This window comes from Cherax quadricarinatus, chromosome 43 (genome assembly GCF_038502225.1).
Source record: "Cherax quadricarinatus isolate ZL_2023a chromosome 43, ASM3850222v1, whole genome shotgun sequence".
NCBI lineage: Eukaryota > Metazoa > Arthropoda > Malacostraca > Decapoda > Parastacidae > Cherax > Cherax quadricarinatus.
Window position 1 is genome coordinate 20612468 of NC_091334.1, and position 23896 is coordinate 20636363.

At 39.4% G+C, this 23896-nt stretch overlaps 1 protein-coding gene across 2 annotated transcripts in view; it reads right to left on the reverse strand.

Moving 5' to 3' along the window:
- Positions 1-11610: 11610 nt before the first annotated feature.
- Positions 11611-23896, reverse strand: part of Nadk2 (NAD kinase 2, mitochondrial) — a 41308-nt gene continuing 29022 nt past the window's right edge. For both annotated transcript variants that reach the window (XM_070093657.1, XM_070093658.1), the window contains exons 7-9: positions 22464-22569; positions 19734-19904; positions 11611-19238 (exon numbers count right to left, since the gene is read on the reverse strand). In XM_070093657.1, the coding sequence (XP_069949758.1) occupies positions 18982-19238; positions 19734-19904; positions 22464-22569 (534 nt within the window). In that variant the 3' untranslated portion in view covers positions 11611-18981. The remainder of the gene's footprint in view (positions 19239-19733; positions 19905-22463; positions 22570-23896) is intronic.

Genomic DNA, 23896 nt, shown 5'->3' on the forward strand with positions numbered 1-23896 from the left:
CTGGCTGTTATAGATGACCTGTATACTTTAAGTCAAGAATAGCAGATGATCCTAAAAGTTCTTCCCATGAGACTTTTTTTTTTTTGTCCCAACAAACCACCCATCTCCCACCAAGGCAGGGTGACCCAAAAAGAAGAAACTCTTTCACCATCACTGTCTTGCCAGAGATGCATCAATACTACAAATACCCCACCCTTCCTTAAGAGTGCAGGCACTGTACTTCCCATCTCCAGGACTCAAGTCTGGCTAACTGATTTCCCAGAATCCCTTCATGAGAGTTACTTTGCTCACACTCCAACAGCATGTCAAGTCATAAAAAGCATCTGCCCTTATCTAACAATTATAATAATAAAAAAAATAAAAGTGCTAAGCCTACAAGGGTCTCTTATCTAACAAGCTCATGCATGCTTGTTGGAGGTTTAAGTCCCTCATTCACAAAACAACCTTAACCCCCTCCCTCCAACCTTTTCTAGGATCACCCCTACCCCCCATTACAGATTTATATGCCCTCTAATTATTATTATTAAAAATCAAACTAGGCACTAAACCCACGAGTCATACAGTGCAGCATACGCCCTCCAAGTCATTCTATTTTGTTCCACCCTAATTGTCTGAAGCACCTCAACAACCCCTCTTCATCCCTCTGGATAATACTTTTAGTAGTCCTGCACTTCCTAATCTCCAAGCTATGGATTCTTTGCGGCCTCCAGCCGCCTCCTTGTTGTTGCAACATTCGCAACCCATTTTTCACATTCATATAACAGAATTGGTATAACTATACTCTCATACATTCCCCTCTTTGATTCCATAGATAACATCCTTTGTCTCCACAGATTCCTCAGTGCACCACTTGCCTTTTTCCCCCTCATCAATTACAGTGGACCCCCGCATAGCGAACTTAATCCGTGCAAGAGGGCTGGTCGTTATGCGAAATGTTCGCTATGCGAATTAATTTTCCCCATAAGAAATAATGGAAATAAAATTAATCCGTGCAAGACACCCAAAAGTATGAAAAAAAATTTTTTTTACCACAAAAAAATGTTAATTTTAGTACACACAAACTGAAAAAGGCATGCACAATTACATGACACTTACTTTTATTGAAGATCTGGTGATGATTGATGGGATGGGAGGAGGGGAGAGAGAGTGTTAGTGTTTAGAAGGGGAATCCCCTTCCATTAGGACTTGAGGTAGCAAGTCCTTTTCTGGGGTTACTTCCCTTCTTCTTTTAATGCCACTAGGACCAGCTTCAGAGTCACTGGACTTCTTTCGCACAACATATCTGTCCATAGTGGCCTGTACCTCTCGTTCCTTTATGATTTGTCTAAAGTGGTTCACAACAGTGTCATTGTAACAGTCACCAGCACGGCTTGCAATAGCTGTGTGAGGGTGATTTTCATCAAAAAAGGTTTGCACTTCAAGCCATTTTGCACACATTTCCTTAATCTTTGAAGTAGGCAATTCCTTCAATTTCTCTCTCCCCTCCTTTGAACCAGTTTCCCCAGGTCTGGCCTCTTGCTCTTGAAGTTGATCTATCAGCTCATCAGTGGTTAGTTCTTCATTGTCCTCCTCCACCAACTCTTCCACATCCTCCCCACTAACCTCCAACCCCAAGGACTTCCCCAATTCCACAATTGATTCCTCAACTGGTATACTACTCCTCTCAGGGTTAGCCTCAAACCCTTCAAAATCCCTTTTGTCTACACATTCTGGCCACAGTTTCTTCCAAGCAGAGTTCAAGGTTCTCTTAGTCACTCCCTCCCAAGCCTTACCTATAAGGTTTACACAATTGAGGATATTAAAGTGATCCTTCCAAAACTCTTTTAGAGTCAATCGAGTGTCTGTGGTCACTTCAAAGCACTTTTGAAACAGAGCTTTTGTGTACAGTTTCTTGAAGTTGGAAATGACCTGCTGGTCCATGGGCTGCAGGAGAGGAGTGGTATTAGGAGGCAAAAACTTCACCTTAATGAAGCTCATGTCCCCATAAAGTCGCTCTGCCACGTCTGTAGGATGACCAGGGGCATTGTCTAACACCAGGAGGCACTTAAGGTCTAATTTCTTTTCAGTTAGGTAATCTTTCACATTGGGGGCAAATGCATGGTGTAACCAGTTATAGAAAAATTCCCTAGTGACCCATGCCTTACTGTTTGCCCTCCACAGCACACACAAATTATCCTTGAGGACATTCTTTTGCCTGAATGCTCTGGGAGTTTCAGAGTGATACACTAATAAAGGCTTAACTTTGCAATCACCACTAGCATTGGCACACATCAACAAAGTAAGCCTGTCTTTCATAGGCTTATGTCCTGGGAGTGCCTTTTCCTCCTGAGTAATGTAGGTCCTGCTTGGCATTTTCTTCCAGAACAGGCCTGTTTCATCACAATTAAACACTTGTTCAGGTTCCAGTCCTTCAGTTTCTATGTACTCCTTGAATTCATGCACATATTTTTCAGCCGCTTTGTGGTCCGAACTGGCAGCCTCACCATGCCGTATCACACTATGGATGCCACTACGCTTCTTAAATCTCTCAAACCAACCTTTGCTGGCCTTAAATTCACTCACATCATCACTAGTTGCAGGCATTTTTTTAATTAAATCGTCATGCAACTTCCTAGCCTTTTCACATATGATCGCTTGAGAGACGCTATCTCCTGCTAGCTGTTTTTCATTTATCCACACCAATAAGAGTCTCTCAACATCTTCCATCACTTGCGATCTTTGTTTCGAAAACACAGTTAAACCTTTGGCAACAACAGCTTCCTTGATTGCCGTTTTCTTGCCCACAATAGAAGCGATGGTTGATTTTGGTTTCTTGTACAACCTGACCAGGTCGGTGATACGTACTCCACTTTCATACTTATCAATGATCTCTTTCTTCATTTCAATGGGTATTCTTACCCTTTGAGGTGTAGGGTTGGCACTAGAAGCTTTCTTGGGGCCCATGGTCACTTATTTTCCACAAACAGCACCGAAAACACTGTAATAATACGAAATATTCCGAGTGTATGCTTGAATGTTACCGCGGAGGCTGGCTGGTAAACAATGGGACGGGCGGCACATGTGAGGCTGGCTGAGGGCGCACACTGGACGCGTCTCGGACGAAGGTCGCTGAGCGGGTTTTTGTCCACTATGCGGGGCAAAATTTTAGCGAACAAAGCGTTCGCTATGCGGATTGTTCGCTATGCAAGGCGTTCGCTATGCGGGGGTCCACTGTATATGGTTCACCTTACCTTTCATAGACCCATCTGTTGACAATTCTACTCCAAAATATGTGAACACATTCACTTCCTTCACGCTCCCTCCAATTTGATATCCAATCTTTCATTACCTAAATTTTTTATCCTCATCACCTTGCTCTCTCCAATATTCACTTATAATTTCCTTCTTTTATATACCTTCCCAAATTTGTCTGCCAACCTCTGCAACTTCTCTTCAGAATCTCTCAAAGCACAGTGTCATAAGTAAAAAGCAACTGTTAAAACCCCCATTTTGTTAGACTTATTTATTTTCTAAAACCACACCTCTTCCCAACACCTCTTCATTCAATTCTCTTATAACGCCATCTAGAAATATACTAAACAACCATCATGACATAATGCAAACCTAAGGCCTACTTTTACTGGAAAATATTCTCTCCTACATACCCTAACCTAAGCCTCGCTATCCTCATAAAAACTCGACTGCTTTTAGTAACTTACCACCGATTCCACACACTTGCAACATCAGTCACATTGCCCCTCTATCCACCCTATCATATGCCTTTTCCAAATCCATAAATGCAATGAAAACCTCTTTACCCTAATCTAAATGCTGTTCACTTATATGCTTTACTGTAAACATGATCTATACATCCCCTACCCTTCCTTGTTCATTTGCGATCCAGCTCTCCCTCTTACCCTTAATTCTTTCCATAATAACTCTACCATACACCTTACCAGGTATACTTTCATCATCATTCAACACTTTCACCTCACTCACACATAATCACTGTTTTTGCAGAGGTGCTCAGAACACAACAGTTTAGAAGCATATACCTGTACAACATATCCTTCCAAACTGCCAATATCCCGAACCCCTCCTTTAGAGTGCAAGCATTGCACTTCCCATTTCCAGGACTCAAGTCCGGCTATATAAAAATAACTGGTTTCCCTGAATCCCTTCACTAAATATTACCCTGCTCACACTCCAACAGATCGTCAGGTCCCAAATACCATTCGTCTCCATTCGCTCCTATCTAACATGCTCACGCACGCTTGCTGGAAGTCCAAGCCCCTCGCCCATAAAACCTCCTTTACCCCCTCCCTCCAACCTTTTCGAGGACGACCCCTACCCCGCCTTCCTTCCCCTACAGATTTATACGCTCTCTATGTCATTCTACTTTGATCCATTCTCTCTAAATGACCAAACCACCTCAACAACCCTTCTTCAGCCCTCTGACTGATACTTTTATTAACTCCACACCTTCTCCTAATTTCCACACTCCGAATTTTCTGCATAATATTTACACCACACATTGCCCTTAGACAGGACATCTCCACTGCCTCCAACTGCCTCCTCGCTGCTGCATTCACAACCCAAGCTTCACACCCATGTAAGAGTGTTGGTACTACTGTACTTTCATACATTCCCTTCTTTGCCTCCATATTATTATTATAATCAAAAAGAAGCGCTAAGCCACAAGGGCTATACAGCGCTGCAGGGTAGGGAAGGAAGCGAGGGTATTGGGTGGCAGAAGGGGGAAGGGATGATCAGTAGGTTACAGAAAACAGCGGGGCAGGGGATAGTGCGGGGGTAGAGGGTAGCAAGAGATTGAGGTAGAAAGGGCTGAAGGCATCAGAGTTTGTGAAGTAAGTCAGTTGTTGTCAAAAAGTCAATGAGAGAGTCCGGATGAAAGGTGGGTCCATCAGCGAGAAGGGAAGGTAAAGAGAGTGCAGCGGAGCGACGACGGCGATGGAGGTAAATTCTGCGTGCTCGTTGATAAAGTGGGCAGTCCAACAGAATGTGGCTGACTGATAATGGAGCCTGACAATTCTCACAGAGAGGAGCAGGGCGCCTCTCCATGAGATATCCACGAGTAAGACGAGTATGGCCAATGCAAAGACGAGAGAGAGTAGTCTCCCAACCTCGACACTGGTGACAAGAAGACGGCCTTTGCCTCCATAGATAACATTTTTTGTCTCCACATATACCGCAACGCACCACTCACCTTTTTTCCCTCATCAATTCTATGATTAACCTCATCCTTCATAAATCCATCCGCCGACACGTCAACTCCCAAGTATCTGAAAACATTCACTTCTTCCATACTACTCCTCCCCAATTTGATATCCAATTTTTCATATCTAAATTATTTGATACATTCATCACCTTACTCTTTTCTATGTTCACTTTCAACTTTCTACCTTTACACACACTCCCAAACTCATCCACTAACCTTTGCAATTTTTCTTTAGAATCTCCCATGAGCACAGTATCATCAGCAAAAAGCAACTGTGTCAATTCCCATTTTGTATTTGATTCCCCATAATTTAATCCCACCCCTCTCCCGAACACCTTAGCATTTACTTCTTTTACAACCCCATATATAAATATATTAACAACCATGGTGACATTACACATCCCTGTCTAAGACCTACTTTTACTGAGTAGTAGTCTCCCTCTCTTCTACACACCCTAACCTGAGCCTCACTATCCTCATAAAAACTCTTTACAGCATTTAGTAACTTACCGCCTATTCCATATACAGTGGACCCCCGCATACCGTACGCATTGCATACCGTACAATCCGCATACCGGACGCTTTGATCGCTAAAATTTTGCCTCGCATACCGCCCAAAAACCCGCTCACTGCCCTTCGTCCGAGACGCGTCCAATGTGCGGCCTGAGCCAGCCTCATATGTTCCGCCGGTGGCATTGTTTACCAGCCAGCCTCCGCGGTAACATCCAAGCATACAATCGGAATATTTCGTATTATGTATTACAGTGTTTTCGGTGCTTTATCTGGAAAATAAGTGACCATGGGCCCCAAGAAAGCTTCTAGTTCCAACCCTACAGCAATAAGGGTGAGAATTCCAATAGAGATGAAGAAAGAGATCATTGATAAGTATGAAAGTGGAGTGCGTGTCGCCGACCTGGTCAGGTTGTACAAGAAACCCAAATCAACCATCTCTACTATTGTGGGCAACAGAAAGGCAATCAAGGAAGCTGTTCTTGCCAAAGGTTTAACTGTGTTTTCGAAACAGAGATCGCAAGTGATGGAAGATGTTGAGAGACTCTTATTGGTGTGGATAAATGAAAAACAGCTAGCAGGAGATAGCGTCTCTCAAGCGATCATAAGCGAAAAGGCTAGGAAGTTGCATGAGGATTTAATTAAAAAAATGCCTGCAACTAGTGATGATGTGAGTGAATTTAAGGCCAGCAAAGGTTGGTTTGAGAGATTTAAGAAGCGTAGTGGCATACATAGTGTGATAAGGCATGGTGAGGCTGCCAGTTCGGACCACAAAGCAGCTGAAAAATATGTGCAGGAATTCAAGGAGTACATAGAAAGTGAAGGACTGAAACCTGAACAAGTGTTTAATTGTGATGAAACAGGCCTGTTTTGGAAGAAAATGCCAAGCAGGACCTACATTACTCAGGAGGAAAAGGCACTCCCAGGACATAAGCCTATGAAAGACAGGCTTACTTTGTTGATGTGTTCCAATGCTACTGGTGATTGCAAAGTGAAGCCTTTATTAGTGTATCACTCTGAAACTCCCAGACCGTTCAGGCAAAAGAGTGTCCTCAAGGAGAATTTGTGTGTGCTGTGGAGGGCAAACAGTAAGGCATGGGTCACTAGGGACTTTTTCTATGACTGGTTACACCATGCATTTGCCCCCAATGTGAAAGATTACCTAACTGAAAAGAAATTAGAACTTAAGTGCCTCCTGGTGTTAGACAATGCCCCTGGTCATCCTACAGACTTGGCAGAGCGACTTTATGGGGACATGAAATTCATTAAGGTGAAGTTTTTGCCTCCTAATACCACTCCTCTCCTGCAACCCATGGACCAGCAGGTTATTGCAAACTTCAAAAAACTGTACACAAAAGCTCTGTTTGAAAGGTGCTTTGTAGTGACCTCAGAAACTCAACTGACTCTAAGAGACTTTTGGAGAGATCACTTTAATATCCTCAATTGTGTAAACCTTATAGGTAAGGCTTGGGAGGGAGTGACTAAGAAGACCTTGAACTCTGCTTGGAAGAAACTGTGGCCAGAATGTGTAGACAAAAGGGATTTTGAAGGGTTTGAGGCTAACCCTGAGAGGATTATGCCAGTTGAGGAATCCATTGTGGCATTGGGAAAGTCCTTAGGGTTGGAGGTTAGTGGGAATGATGTGGAAGAGTTGGTGGAGGAGGACAATGAAGAACTAACCACTGATGAGCTGATAGATCAACTTCAACAGCAAGAGGCCAGACCTGAGGAAACTGGTTCGAAGGAGGGGAGAGAGAAATTGAAGAAATTGCCTACTACAAAGATTAAGGAAATCTGTGCAAAGTGGCTTGAAGTGCAAACCTTCATGGATGAAAATCACCCTCACACAGCTATTGCAAGCCGTGCTGGTGACTATTACACTGACAATGTTGTGAAACACTTTAGGGAAGTCATAAAGGAACCAGAGGTACAGGCCACTATGGACAGATATGTTGTGCGAAAGAAGTCCAGTGACTCTGAAGCTGGTCCTAGTGGAATTAAAAGAAGAAAGGAAGTAACCCCAGAAAAGGACTCGACACCTCAAGTCTTAATGGAAGGGGATTCCCCTTCTAAATACTAACACTCTCTCTCCCCTCCTCCCATCCCATCAATCACCACCAGATCTTCAATAAAAGTAAGTGTCATGTAATTGTGCATGCCTTTTTCAGTTTGTGTGTATTAAAATTAACATTTCATGTGGTAAAAAATTTTTTTTTTCATACTTTTGGGTGTCTTGCACGGATTAATTTGATTTCCATTATTTCTTATGGGGAAAATTCATTCGCATACCGAACATTTCGCATAACAACCAGCCCTCTTGCACGGATTAAGGTCGCTATGCGGGGGTCCACTGTACTTGCAACATCTGCCACATTGCTCCCCAATCCACTCTATCATATGCCTTTTCTAAATCCATAAATGCAATAAAAACTTCCCTACCTTTATCTAAATACTGTTCACATATATGCCTCAACGTAAACACTTGATCTACACATCCCCTACCCACTCTGAAACCTCCTTGCTCATCCGCAGTCCTACATTCTGTCTTACCTCTAATTCTTTCAATTATAACCCTACCGTACACTTTTCCTGGTATACTCAGTAAACTTGTTCCTCTATAATTTTTACAATCTCTTTTGTCCCCCTTCCCTTTATATAAAGGGACTATACATTCCCCTCTTTTATACATTTATTAAACAAAAATACCAACCACTCCAACACTATATCCCCCCCTGCTTTTAACATTTCTGTCATGATCCCATCAGTTCCAGCTGCTTTACCCCCTTTCATTCTACGTAATGCCTCACACACCTCCCCCACACTCACATCCTGTTCTTCTTCACTCCTAAAAGATTGTATACCTCCCTGGCCAGTGCATGAAATTACTGCTTCCCTTTCTTTGTCGACATTTAAAAGTTCCTCAAAATATTCTCGCCATCTACTCAAAACCTCCATCTCCCCATCTACTAACTCCCCTACTCTGTTTTTTAACTGACAAATTCATTCGTTCTCTAGGCTTTCTTAACTTGTTTAACTTGCTCCAAAATTTTTTTTTATTTTCATTAAAATTCCTTGACAGTGCCTCTCCCACTCTATCATCTGCTCTCCTTCTGCACTCTCTCACCACTCTCTTCACCTTTCTTTTACTGTCCATATAATCTACTCTTCTTATAACACTTCTTTGTAAAAACCTCTCATAAGCTAACTTTTTCTCTTTTATCACACCCTTTACTTCATCATTCCACCAATCACTCTTCATTCCTCCTGCACCCACTCTCCTATAACCCACATTCTAATACTGCATTTTTAAAACTATTCCAACCCTCTTCAACCCCTGCACTACTCATACTTGCACCAGCCCACCTTTCTGCCAATAATTCCTTATATCTCACCCGAACTTCCTCCTCCCTTGGTTTATACACTTTCACCTCCTCCTTGCTTGTTGCTGCCATTTTCCTCTTTTCCCACCTACCTCTTACTCTAACTGTAGCTACAACTAAATAATGATCCGATATATCAGTTGCCCCTCTATAAACGTGTACATCCTGGAGCCTACCCATCAACCTTTTATCCACCAATACATAATCTAACAAACTACTTTCATTACGTGCTATATCATACCTTGTATATTTATTTATCCTCTTCTTCATAAAATATGTATTACTTATTACCAAACCTCTTTCTACACATAGCTCAATTAAAGGCTCCCCATTTTCATTTACCCCTGGCACCCCAAAATTACCTACTACTCCCTCTACAACATTTTTGCCAACTTTAGCATTGAAATCCCCAACCACCATTACTCTCACAATTGGTTCAAAACTCCCCACGCATTCACTCGACATTTCCCAAAATCTCTCTCTCCTCTACACTTCTCTCTTCTCCAGGTGCATATACGCTTACTATAACCCACTTTTCACATCCAACCTTTATTTTACTCCAAATAATCCTCGAGTTAAAACATCTGTAGTCCCTCTTTTCCTGCCATAACTTATCCTTCAACATTATTGCTACTCCTTCTTTAGCTCTAACTCTATTTGAAACCCCTGACCTAATCCCATTTATTCCTCTCCACTGAAACTCTCCCACCCCCTTCAGCTTTGTTTCACTTAAAGCCAGGACATCCAGCTTCTTCTCATTCATAACATCCACAATCGTCTCTTTATCATTTGCACAACATCCACGTACATTCAGACTTCCCACTTTGACAATTTTCTTATTATTATTTTTAGTAATTATTACAGGAAAAGGGGTTACTAGCCCATTGTTCCTGGCATTTTAGTTGACTTTTACAACACGCATGGCTTACGGAGGAAAGATTCTTATTCCACTTCCCCATGGATATAAAAGGAAAAGTAATAAGACCAAGAACTATTAAGATAAAATCAAAGAAAACTCAGATGAGTGTGTATAAATAAACATGTACATGTATGTGTAGTGTGACCTAAGTGTAAGTAGAAGTAGCAAGACATACCTGTAATCTTGCATATTTATGAGACAGACAAAAGACACCAGCAATCCTACCATCATGCAAACAATTACAGGCTTTCGTTTCACACTCACTTGGCAGGACGGTAGTACCCCCCTGGGTGGTTGCTGTCTACCAACCTAATTCTTACACTTTTTTGTCCCCTTTGCCTTTACACAAAGGAACTATGCATGCTCTTGCTGGTGAGAGGCTCTTGATCTAGGGAAATGGATCTGTGCTCCAATTCCCTGAATTAAGCCTGAATGTTGTCCGTCGTCCTCCCCCCACAGGCGCTGTATAATCCCTATGGGTTTAGCGCTCTCCCATAATAATAATATGCATGCTCTTCCAATCCCTAGGTACTTTTCCCTCTTTCATACATTTAATAAATAAAAGTACCAACCACTGCAAAACTATATCCTCACCTGCTTTTAACATCTATCTTGATGCCATCAATCCCAGCTGCTTTACCTCCTTTCATTCTACCCACAGCCTCATGCACCTCTCCCAAATTCACATCTGGCTCTTCCTCACTCCTAAAATATGTTATACCTCCCTGGCCAATGCCTGAAATCACAGCTTCACTTTCATCAACATATAACAGTTCCTCAAAATACTCCCTCCATCTTCCTACCTCTAAATCTTCATCTAATAACTCTCCTCTTCTGTTTTTAACTGTAAAATTCATTTGTTCCCTAGGCTTTCTTAACTTATTAATCTCCAAAACTTTTTCTTATTCTCAGCAAAATTTGTTGACAGCACCTCACCCACTCTCTCATTTGCTCTTTTTACATTCCCTAACCACTCTCTTAACCTCTCTTTCACTCCATATACTTCTCCCTTCTTATATTTCTGTTTAGCAAAAACCTCTCGTATGCAAACTTTTTCTCTCTCTCTCTTTACCTCATCATTCCACTAAATCGATCTTCTTTCCTCCTGCACCCACCCTCCCATATCCATAAACTCCTGCTTAACATTAATACTGCATTCTTAAATCTACCCCTATACCTCTTCGACCTCTTTACCTATACTCTCATTAGCCCATCTTCCTACCAATAGTTATTTAAATTTTACCCTAACTACTTCCTCCGTTAATTTATAAACTTTCACCAACATAAATAAAAATAACTAGTAACAAAACCATAAACCATACATAAAAAGTTATTAAAATTTTACCCTAACTACTTCCTCCGTTAATTTATAAACTTTCACCAACATAAATAAAAATAACTAGTAACAAAACCATAAACCATACATAAAAAGTTATTAACTTGTCAGTTAATAACTTTTTATGTGACTAATCTTCCAAGCCTGTATGAATCATTCAGAAAATTGTTGAAAAGATTGTTAGAAAACTTAATTTCAAGTCAGCAGATAACAAGTCTAGCACCTTCAGTGAATTTAAAACACTACACTACAATTCAATTTATTTTCAAAAAAGAGAATACAAGCAGTACAATTTTTGTGAACAAGCCCATAGTATGCACAGCATTGCGGGCAAACTTAAACTAGGACTAAAATTACTTAATACAGGTTGACCATCACAAATCCGGCATCGTTGGGACCTGTAGGGTGCTGGATTAGTGATTTTGCCAGATTACAGAGTGGTTAGGTTAGAATACACTTAACCCATCGATGATATTTACACATCGGTGATTTCACCCATTTTATGCCTTATTTTTGGCCCATTCCATTGTTCCAGTCTACCAAACTCATAGCTATTTCGCTATTATTCCTTCCATTCTGTCGAGTGAGTACGTACAAGAAAATGCCCATTCACCCATTTCAACTATCCAATAAAGTGGTCAGAAATTGGTAATTTGGCCAATTTCACACAAATTTCAAAAGATGTCAATTTCAAAATAGGATCCAGAATAAACAATACAGACATTCCTAGCACTAATAAAACACTTTCTCTGTTCATTAATCACATTTCCAGGCCTCTCATATTATGCTCGCTTTCCATTTCAAATTTTTATTCACACAAAAAATTTACTGTCTTGCAGACTACTGCATTATTGTAATAATTGTATAAATAATGTCAACCCATTCGTGACTGTGTATTAGACCGGCCAGTTGGACACGTAATAGATGGTAATGTCATTTGTTTACTCTTGAACATCGGCAAAAATCAAACATTTTTGTTACTGTGAGCTCAATTTTAACTCTTTCAGGGTCGAGACCCCTGATCCTGAACTCACTCTCAGGGTTGAAAAATTAAAAGAAAAAAAAAAAAAAGAAAAATTCTTATGAAATGATACAGAATCTTTTCCTGATGGTAATGACACCAAAAGTATGAAATGTGATGAAAAACTTACACAATTATGCTCTCACAAAAGTAGCGGTCTCGACGATATTTACGCATCGGCAATTTTGCCCACTTTGAGGCCTATTTTCAGGCAATTCCAATGTTCCAGTCGACTAAAATCATAGTTATTTTGCTAGGACTCCATTTGTTCTATCGAATGAGTACAAGAAACCGCTCATTTCAACTCCCAATGAAGTGGTTAAAAGTTGGCAATTTGGCCAATTTCACACAAATTTCAAAAGATGCCAATTTCAAAACAGGGTCCAGAATAAACAAGACAAACATTCCTGGCACTAAAATAACATTTTCTCTGTTCGTTAATCATGTCTCCAGGCCCCTCTTATATTACTCTTGCTTTCCATTTTGAATTTTTTCTCTCAAAAAATAGATTTACTGTTATGTTTTTGTAAAAATGGTATAAATAATATCAGCGCACTTGTGAAAGAATATTAGACTCACCAGTTGACGTGTATTAGACACGTGGCATGATTTGTTTACTCTTGAACATCGGCAAAAATCAAATATTTCCACTACTTTGAGCTCAATTTCAAGGTGCTTTTCATTGTGAAACCAATCAAAATCATCTATTTCTGTGATATATCTTCATTCTATCAAATGAGACCAAGAAAACGAGAATACAACCATAAATACCATACAAAAATACACTGCAAGGTCGCTGTTTTAAACCAAAAACATGGTTGGAGTTTTTTTTTCTTCCCATTATGCACTGCGTGCTACATGATTTTTTTTATACTGTGCACACTGACCACGCAGACCCATTCTTTCATATGTAAGCCTACCAGCTTTCTTCCGCTAGATTTGAAGGCGCTAGAATTTGTGGGTACAAGTATGGCACTGACCTTGGCTCTCAAACCATACAAGTATGGCACCTACCCTGAAAGGGTTAAGGTACTTTCCAGCATGAAACCAATCAAAATTATATCTATTTCTGTAATATATCTTCCAATCTATCAAATGAGATCAAAAACACGCAAATACAACCACACGAAAATACACCGCAAAATCGGGTTTACACCATAAATACAGTTGCAGTTTTTTCTGATTATGCACTGTGTGCTGTAGGATTTTTTTTTAATATAGTGCACACTTACCACAGACCTATTCTCTCATATGTAGGCCCAAATTTACCAGTCACAGCTTATCTGGGCGAGCTGAGATCATGGTGACAAACAGTGGCTTCAAAATCACTGTATCTCTTATGGACAATGTACAGTGTACATGCTTTACAGAATGAGAAGCATTTCTTTTATTTGTTGGAACCATGATTAGGGCTAAAAGTGAGCAAGTTATAACAATAAATGGAGAAAAAGAAATTGGAATGACTTGTGCAGCAAGCAGTGCCATCAAACAGTAGTGGCAGGTTGGTGTGGCGACCCCGGAAATTTGAAGTTATCCTAGCCGAAATTAGTGCCAGATTACTGATGGAACCAGAGTACTGATTGCTGAATTAATGATGGCCAGCCTGTACTAAAAAAATACAAGGGTGTAAAGCTGTTTTAGCTTATGAGTTTACTAGAAAGTCAAGATTCAATAAATTATAAAAAAAGATGGATGATGTTAGCATTGACAATAATACATAAAGCCATTTGAAATTAAAATCTTTCAATGATGCTGTGACTTGTATAAATACTAAATGTATATAGTATATATATCCATACAAGCTGTGAACATGATGCTGTTATAAACAGTAGCTTTATACCAATGCCCAAACCTTGTCTTACCACAAATATGTAAATGATGTTAATAACAACCAGGCTGTGATGGATATATGGGTCTGCAGACCACCAGCAGCAATAACCTGGTTGACCAGGCTAGCACCAGACGAGCCTGGCCTATAGCTGGGCTCCTGGAGTAGAAAAACTCTTGGAACACATCAAAGGTAAGAATGTTAATATTTTTTCATTGAAAAATAAAATTCTCACAGCAAATACTAATAATTTGAGATAAATCACAACTAACCCACTGAGACATTTTGACTTGTGGATGTTAATTTTTGGCCCAAGATGGACAAAACATTGTTTGACATTTCCTACAGTGTGAGGTAGTTGTGATTTGTTTCAGCTCCAGTACTGAACTTTTCTTCTTCATAACTTCAATAAGCGAGGAAAATATAAAAATATAAGAGCAGAGAATAGGATAGCAGATGAACAAGGAGGCTTTAGGAAAGGTAGGGGGTGTGTGGACCAGGTGTTTACAGTGAAACATATAAGTGAACAGTATTTAGATAAGGCTAAAGAGGTCTTTGTGGCATTTATGGATTTGGAAAAGGCGTATGACAGGGTGGATAGGGGAAGCAATGTGGCAGATGTTGCAGGTGTATGGTGTAGGAGGTAGGTTACTGAAAGCAGTGAAGAGTTTTTACGAGGATAGTGAGGCTCAAGTTAGAGTATGTAGGAAAGAGGGAAATTATTTCCCAGTAAAAGTAGGCCTTAGACAAGGATGTGTGATGTCACCGTGGTTGTTTAATATATTTATAGATGGGGTTGTAAGAGAAGTAAATGCGAGGGTCTTGGCAAGAGGCGTGGAGTTAAAAGATAAAGAATCACACATAAAGTGGGAGTTGTTACAGTTGCTCTTTGCTGATGACACTGTGCTCTTGGGAGATTCTGAAGAGAAGTTGCAGAGATTGGTGGATGAATTTGGTAGGGTGTGCAAAAGAAGAAAATTGAAAGTGAATACAGGAAAGAGTAAGGTTATGAGGATAACAAAAAGATTAGGTGATGAAAGATTGGATATCAGATTGGAGGGAGAGAGTATGGAGGAGGTAAATGTATTCAGATATTTGGGAGTGGACGTGTCAGCGGATGGGTCTATGAAAGATGAGGTGAATCATAGAATTGATGAGGGGAAAAGGGTGAGTGGTGCACTTAGGAGTCTGTGGAGACAAAGAACTTTGTCCTTGGAGGCAAAGAGGGGAATGTATGAGAGTATAGTTTTACCAACGCTCTTATATGGGTGTGAAGCATGGGTGATGAATGTTGCAGCGAGGAGAAGGCTGGAGGCAGTGGAGATGTCATGTCTGAGAGCAATGTGTGGTGTGAATATAATGCAGAGAATTCGTAGTTTGGAAGTTAGGAGGAGGTGCGGGATTGCCAAAACTGTTGTCCAGAGGGCTGAGGAAGGGTTGTTGAGGTGGTTCGGACATGTGGAGAGAATGGAGCGAAACAGAATAACTTCAAGAGTATCAGTCTGTAGTGGAAGAAAGGCGGGGTAGGGGTCGGCCTAGGAAAGGTTGGAGGGAGGGGGTAAAGGAGGTTTTGTGTGCGAGGGGCTTGGACTTCCAGCAGGCATGCGTGAGCGTGTTTGATAGGAGTGAATGGTGACAAATGGTTTTTAATACTTGACGTGCTGTTGGAGTGTGAGCAAAGTAACATTTATGAAGGGGTTCAGGGAAACCGGCAGGCCGGACTTGAGTCCTGGAGATGGGAAGTACAGTGCCTGCACTCTGAAGGAGGGGTGTTAATGTTGCAGTTTAAAAACTGTAGTGTAAAGCACCCTTCTGGCAAGACAGTGATGGAGTGAATGATGGTGAAAGTTTTTCTTTTTCGGGCCACCCTGCCTTGGTGGGAATCGGCCAGTGTGATAATAATAAAAAAAAGAGCAGATATGTTAACGATGCATGATGATAACCCTAAAATATTTTTAATATTCTCGAGTATATAATAATACTGAAATAATATAACAATACTGACTGTTAAAGTACAAGTGTGTATGTATATGTCATACCTGACAAACTATTCTGTAAAGCTAAACTGTTCTATAAAAAAAAAATATCTGAAAATTATTCTTACGCATAGATATATTTTTGTGAATTAATATGGTACTATACAGTAACATTTTTTAATACTACACCAAATCTAACATGCCAACGTAACCTATCTCTGCTAAGATCTGCTTAATGCAAACCAGCTGTGCCCCCATATTCACTACATCTTTACAGTAAATCCCTCACATATGACCATAATGCATTCTTGAAGATCATTCACTACTCAAGTGTTCAGAACATGGAATATATTTTCCCATAAATACCCATGTAATAACTGGAGATGCAATCCCAAGTCATGATAATCTATATCTCATTACTATTTTCTTTTACCAATGAAAATGAAACCCTTCCCATTCTTTTTCTATCCCTCCCTCCCATTCCCTCTCTATTTCTTTACCTTCCTTCCTCTCTCAATTTTTCCTTTCTACTCACTCATTGTTATGGGAGGGTATTTGTTACGGTGACTGAATGGTGATGGAGGGTTATGGTGTGAGTCCAGTTAGTTCAGCTAGTGTAAGAAGAGGAGAACGAGGGTCTTGCCCACATATCCCCAAGGGCACCAGCCTTGAGATGGGGCCTTCCCCATGGCTCTCTGGCAACCCAGCTAAATTCCCTAGCATCCCAGTTGTCAGCCAACAGGACAATAAAATTGTGAAATAATATATAAATACAATTACCCTCACCACACAACAATGAGGGGTGTAGAACATGTGTAAAGTGTTGTGTCTGATGCAGTGGAAGAGAGGGTGGGAGCAAATTGGAGTGTGGGAGGAAGGAATACATAAGAAGGATGCAGTTTGCTACTGACAATGTTGTACCAGATATGATGGGAGAGAGTGAAAAAGAAGAGGGAGACAGGGAATTAGGAGGAGGAAAGAGAGGAGGTCTTGCATGACTACTGTCATTGTTTATTTTGTTATTTAAATAAAAGAAACTTGATATGGAATATTATACCTTGGGAAAATACCTTGGATAATTATTATTATTATTATTATAATCATAACTAAGTACTAAACCCACAAGGATCATACAGCACTGTCCTTGGATAACATGGGTGTCTGTAGAAAAATAGGTTTCCAGTTCTGACTATTTAAATTACAATTTCCAGGAATGCTTATAATGTACTGTATATATTTTTATCATAGGAAAACACTAAACTGTAGGAGTCATAAAGCACCTGGGGAACTGGAGATAATTAGTTTTGATCTAAGGAAGAGGCGCAGCTCCAAATTTTTGGATGAAGAGCTTCAAGAAATCCCCCTTGAAGGAGGTGATTATAATAACATCCTTCACAACATTTTGCCACTCTCCACAACACTTCGCCATCCTCCACAACACTCCACTGAAAATCTGAATTACAAGCATAATTTTGTTTGTTATGATCTCTGCAAGAGAGGGCAATATTGTGCTTAGGTTGATACCAACAAATGCAATGCATTCTCCCAACTTTACTGCCCCCTTCAGTAATTAGGAAGGAGAAATTCACAGCAATGCCTGCTAGCATCTACATGCCCAATTTTATGGTACTTCTGAGTCCTGAAACCAATCAAAACCATCTCTATTTCAGTAGTACATCTCCCATTCTATTAAATGATACCAAGAAACAGCCAATAAAAACCATGTAAGAAAACAACTGAAAGGTCAGAGTTCTGTTTTCCCATCATGCACTGACTGGGGCAAGATTATTTTTTTGTATTGTGCACACTCACTGTACAGACCCATTCTCTCATATCTAGGCCAAAATTTACCACTCATAGCTTACCTGAGGGAGCTGAGCCCAGAACAAGGGAACCTGGGATCAGTAACAGATATACATAACAGCCACTCAGAGGGTTAAAAGCACAATTTAACTAGTGGATTTTGCCCATAATTTGAAGTCCATTATATCAATTTACACAGTTTTTCAATAATATATCTACACTTGGCTTGTTTAACAATGCTATGTCTACCCATTCTGGCTAAACAACACAATATATGCAAATTATAATTTTTATAAAACTAATATAACATGCTGAATAACCTCAGTAAAAATAAATACATACTTTTTTTTTTGCAAATACATGCTTGAAACAAGTATTAGTGCTACATGTGCAAACAATACTCTCAGAAGATCTGCTATACTGTGGGGTAAAAGGAATAGCTAAGTTGTACATAATAAAATATTTCTTAAAAATATCTACATGTACTCTAAGCTAGCCTGGAAACATGGAGAACATGAGTACAAACAAGGCAGTATAAAGGATATGACTCCATTTATATTGTACTTGAAGAAGCCATTCAAAATTTGTTCCCACTGCATTACCACAACTCTCAAGTCTCTTCTCTGGTTAGAAATAACTTTTCACTGGATCCTAAAATGTTAAGTTTTGGAGAAAAATCATAACAAAAATGACTAGATAAATACTTTGTATCAAGAATATATATAATTTACAATATATATTACTACTTACATTTAGCACTGTTCACTGTACATCACTATAAACAAAGTATTTTAGTGAGATGTAGTATCAAATTTTTCCAAATTATTCAAAAAAAGAGAATTATTTATCAACATAATCCAATTAAATATCTTATCAATACTAAGTCCAATTTTCAAAATAAATAACTTCTTGACCCATCATGAAACACACAATATACTCCAAGTTCAAACATAACCAAATAAGATTAACGGATAGCATTCACAAGCTATACTAATGCTTAAAGGATACTTCTGTTAAGTCACCATGTAAGGTAACAGTTCGAAGTGCATCTTCATCGTGAATTTCAAGAAGCGCTCTTGTACCATCATTAAATGTAAAGGAAAGACCTCCATCTATGACAAGGCAAGCATCAAAGCACCGAGACTTTACACGTATACACTTAGCAAATCCTCTAGGCTTGATACACTCATTACGCATAGGAGATGAAATCAGTTGATCCCGAATGGTATATACCATTTTGGGTACCTCTGAAAAATTAAGATTTGTTAAACAATCATTCAAGAGGAGTACTTTAATGCCAGTTAATCTATGAAATTAGAGCTACCCCCCCCCCCTGTCTTCGACTAAATCTGATTACTTCAATTCCCCTTCCATTAACTAGGCATTCAATGACTTATTATTAGTTTAGCATTTCCCTGTGAATACTGTAATACTAATACATTTAAATAAAACTGCTAGTTTAGCTTTAACCCATGACTGAAGATGTCCTGAACTTCTGATGCTACACTAACGCAAACGTTTGGAAGTTCCTGCCAATGATAAGCAACAAACTTCAATCAAATTAATATGTTAACATTTAAAATATTTCAACAAAGTAATTCATAAACACTACAAATGAATTCAAAGCCACAAATGAATTTATAACAATTGTACTTAAAATATTCATCTCCAAGAAGGACATGACTAACCACAGCAATATTGTAAAATATGACAACTGATCGTGGTGGAAAAATTAGCCATACCTGGATCAGTAATAAGCATTTGATTGAATTTATTGGTTATTTTGCGGACAAAATTTCGATCAGTGTCTTGAATTTTAAAGCCAGTTTCTTCTTTAACAATAGTTAGGATTTCTTCCATGTTTTGCTCTGTCAGTTTATTCACATTATACGTCCAAGAAGTAGATCCAGTTCCTGTGGAATATCAATATTTGACAAATTTGACAAAGTGACATATGCTTCACTTTCCAAAATTGCTGCACAAAACTTTAATAATGATGATATTTAATGTTCAAAATTAAGAGGAACAGATATGGGAAATTTTCTTGTAGAGCAGGTTAAGTGGAACTAGGCCAGACTGGAAACAAGGAACAACCATGAATGTGTCACTGCATTCTGCATGGTATATCTGTTAGGCTGCATCAAGAAGGGTGCCTTGACGCTAGTGGAGGGCTCTTGATGTAAGGAAGTGGAGGTACCCTCCCATTCCTTGGATTAAACCTGATCACCTCCCATCCCCCATGCACTGTGTTGGACACATAAAGGAGGGGTTTGGGATACTTGCTGTTTAGAGGGACATCTGAACTGTTGTATCTGCATGCCTCTGATAAGATTGTGATAAGTGTGAATGATGGAGAAAGTGTTTCTTTTTTTGGGTCACCCTACCCTGGTGGGAGATGGCCAGCGTGTTAGAAAAAAAAAAAAGAAGAAGAAGAAATGTAAGGCTGAGGGGTTGTAATGCAGAGAACATGTTTACCCAGTGAAATGGGTAAATATGGTAGGATTGTAACTGAAAAAGTTCATGAAGTAGCTAAGAAACTAGCCATTGATGATTAAGGTGGATTTTGTGGTGGACAAGGTTTGTGGATCAAATATTTACATCAACACAACTGGTGGTAAAGATCTGGGAAAATGACAGGTGCATGTCTTGAGATAATGTGAAAATTGAGCAGAGAATCAAGGAAGCAGAGAATGTGCAATGAGTGACTGATTGAATATTAATGTACAATGGTGTGTAACATAACAAATTTTAGTGAGTAAATACAAGCCATAAAGACTGCAGATCTTGTGTTGACCTTTACAAACATTAATGAAATCTTAAGAAATTATTATGCTATATGTACTGGAAGGCGGGGTAGGGGTCGGCCTAGGAAAGGTTGGAGGGAGAGGGTAAAGGAGGTTTTGTGTGCGAGGGGCTTGGACTTCCAGCAGGCATGCGTGAGCGTGTTTGATAGGAGTGAATGGAGACAAATGGTTTTTAATACTTGACGTGCTGTTGGAGTGTGAGCAAAGTAACATTTATGAAGGGATTCAGGGAAACCGGCAGGCCGGACTTGAGTCCTGGAGATGGGAAGTACAGTGCCTGCACTCTGAAGGAGGGGTGTTAATGTTGCAGTTTAAAAACTGTAAAGCACCCTTCTGGCAAGACAGTGATGGAGTGAATGATGGTGAAAGTTTTTCTTTTTCGGGCCACCCTGCCTTGGTGGGAATCGGCCAGTGTGATAATAAAATAAATAATAAAGTACTGGTAAGCTTTAAAATAGTCTTTAAATAGGAAAATGCTAAAAGTAGTTGTTTACAACATGTGTTAGATTGCTGAAAGTATGGAAAATACAACACTGCCATGTGTGCTTCATCAAACTTCAACCTGTGGCATTTAAGGTAATTCTGCATGACTTCTTGTTGCTGAAGTGTGTTTATAAACTCAAAATAAATTACATGTACATTTAAGTAAAGAATAAAATAAAATGTTGTTTTCCAAAGAAGATATATATGGGTTAGAGAGAGTTTAGTTTACATCAGTAGTTCTTTACATGGGAAAGTTCATAGTAAATCAAAGTACCTTGGGATATTTAAAAATTAAACAAACCTAGAACTTAAAATTACTGGACATAGACCAGAAAAGGTTAAAGTTAATGTTAATATGAAGGGACAGTAACACAGAAAGGCAATGAAAATTTCAACAATAAAATTTTGGGGGTGGGGAAGGGGGTTGTTAGAAATATAGCGAAGACAAAAATTATACGAGTGGTGACTGGAATCTGGATAGGTAGACTTGTATTAGATACGAATAACAGTTTCTCCCTGGGGAAATGGAGAAGAATTCTTCCCCTGTCAGCCACACGTGTCGTAAGAGACAACTAAAATGCTGGGAGTAAGGGACAAGTAACCCCTTCTCCTGTATACATTATTAAATTTAAAAGGAGAAACTTTCGTTTTTCCTTTTGGGCCACCCCACTTCAGTGGGATGCAGCTGGTGCGTTGAAAGAAGAAGAACAGTTTCTCCCTGGGGAATGGAGAAGAATTCTTTCCCTGTCAGCCACGCGTGTCATAAGAGGCAACTAAACTGCTGGGAGTAAGGGACTAGTAACCCCTTCTCCTGTATATATTACTAAATTTAAAAGGAGAAACTTTAGTTTTTCCTTTTGGACCATCCCACCTCAGTGGGATATGGCTGGTTTGTTGAAAGAAGAAGAAAAAGAAGAAAAACTTTCTAAAAGCATTTCTTCACTTCTTTTGGGTCACTCTGCCTAAACGGGAGATGGCTGGTGTGTTAAAAAAAAAAAAAGTTATATTTGATACAAAGTCAAAAAATAAAACCTTAACATAAAAAATGTAAAAAAACATTACCTACCATTCTTTAATTATAATCATTACAAATGTTTTATAAAATTACAAGTGAAAATTAAACACAAACATCTTACCATTATCTCCATTGTTCTCCAAAGAAATCCAGTGCAAACACTGACTGACCTGTGCTGGCAATTAGTCCTGAACACTTCTGCTTGATCCCCTTGACATCGTCAAAACTCAACTCCATATATGACACTCTGGCAGACACACACTCCCCTATGAATACCTATGGGAAAATGCATGTCACTCACTGCAAACACTGCATAAGCAAAATCAGCAACATAAATTCTCAACAAAACACTAACCTTTTCTTTTTTCTGCACAATGGTCACTTTGTATAGCAAAATTCAAGTGTTATTGCACATTGTAAATGTCATGATAAAAAAGCTAAATCTACTGTTAAATTAAAAATTTGCTGAAAGCACAATTCCTCTCAGGTTGGTATAAAAACACCTGCAGAACCACTTCTAGTTAGAATAAAAAAATGTTGTGATGTTATACAGATCATTCCATTACCCTATCACATTGTTGATGGTATACAATTCTGATGTCAATGAATAAGACATGTGCAACACTTGGGTATTTTTACTGCTGAAATGTTTTGCCTTCACAAGCTTCTTCAGTCGAATACAGGCAAATATAACACTGGAGACATAAGAAGACGTAATTTTGAGGTGATCAGTCCCTCCTCCTTGACAGAAAGTGATCAAGCCCTCAACCTAAAGCAGAGGTATATGGCCAGACTTTGTATATCAGAGCAGAAGTGGAGCAAAACAGCTACAAGTGATCACATACGTGACTGTGGCCCACTAGTGGAAGTAGGTCATGCTAAACAGTTGTTTAACAAAGAAGTTGCAAAAGACTTCCCCTGTACCAAGATACCATGGTGTTGCTGTGTCACACAAGTACACCATATATTGATGGTACCAATATAATACTGACAAGATGAATAATGCTACTTCTGGGTAGCATTATTTGTAGATGCTTTGCTCTCTAGTGACTTTATCAATACAAGGACACGATGTGAAGAATATAGAACTATATACAAAAGATGAGGTAATCAGTTCCTTCATCTTGTCAGTATTATATACCATTTATGTACTAAATAATACTGACAAGCTGGTGAATAATACACATATACAACACTTGGATATCTTCAGTGCCAAAATATTTTAGCCACAGAGCAGGCTTCTTCAGTAGAATACAGCTGAATATTTACACTGGAGACTGGTGTAATTACAGATGGTTAATCCTTCGGTCCCTCAAAATTACTACCGTGTACAGTTTCATATTTGCCTGTATTTGATTAAACAAGCCTGCTGAGCAGGTGAAAGTTTCAGTGATAAAGATGCCCAAGTGTTACATGTGTGTCCTATTCATCTATCCCCTACCCTCAAAGGACAAGGTGCTGAATTTTCAAACCCCATTAGATGAACATGGTCTCTATTTGTTGCATATTCCTTTAGTTTTAGAAGCTCAAACATCCAACAAGCTTGTGAGGGAATGTTAAGATAGGAGTGAGTGGGGACGTATGGTTTTTAATGGATGTGCTG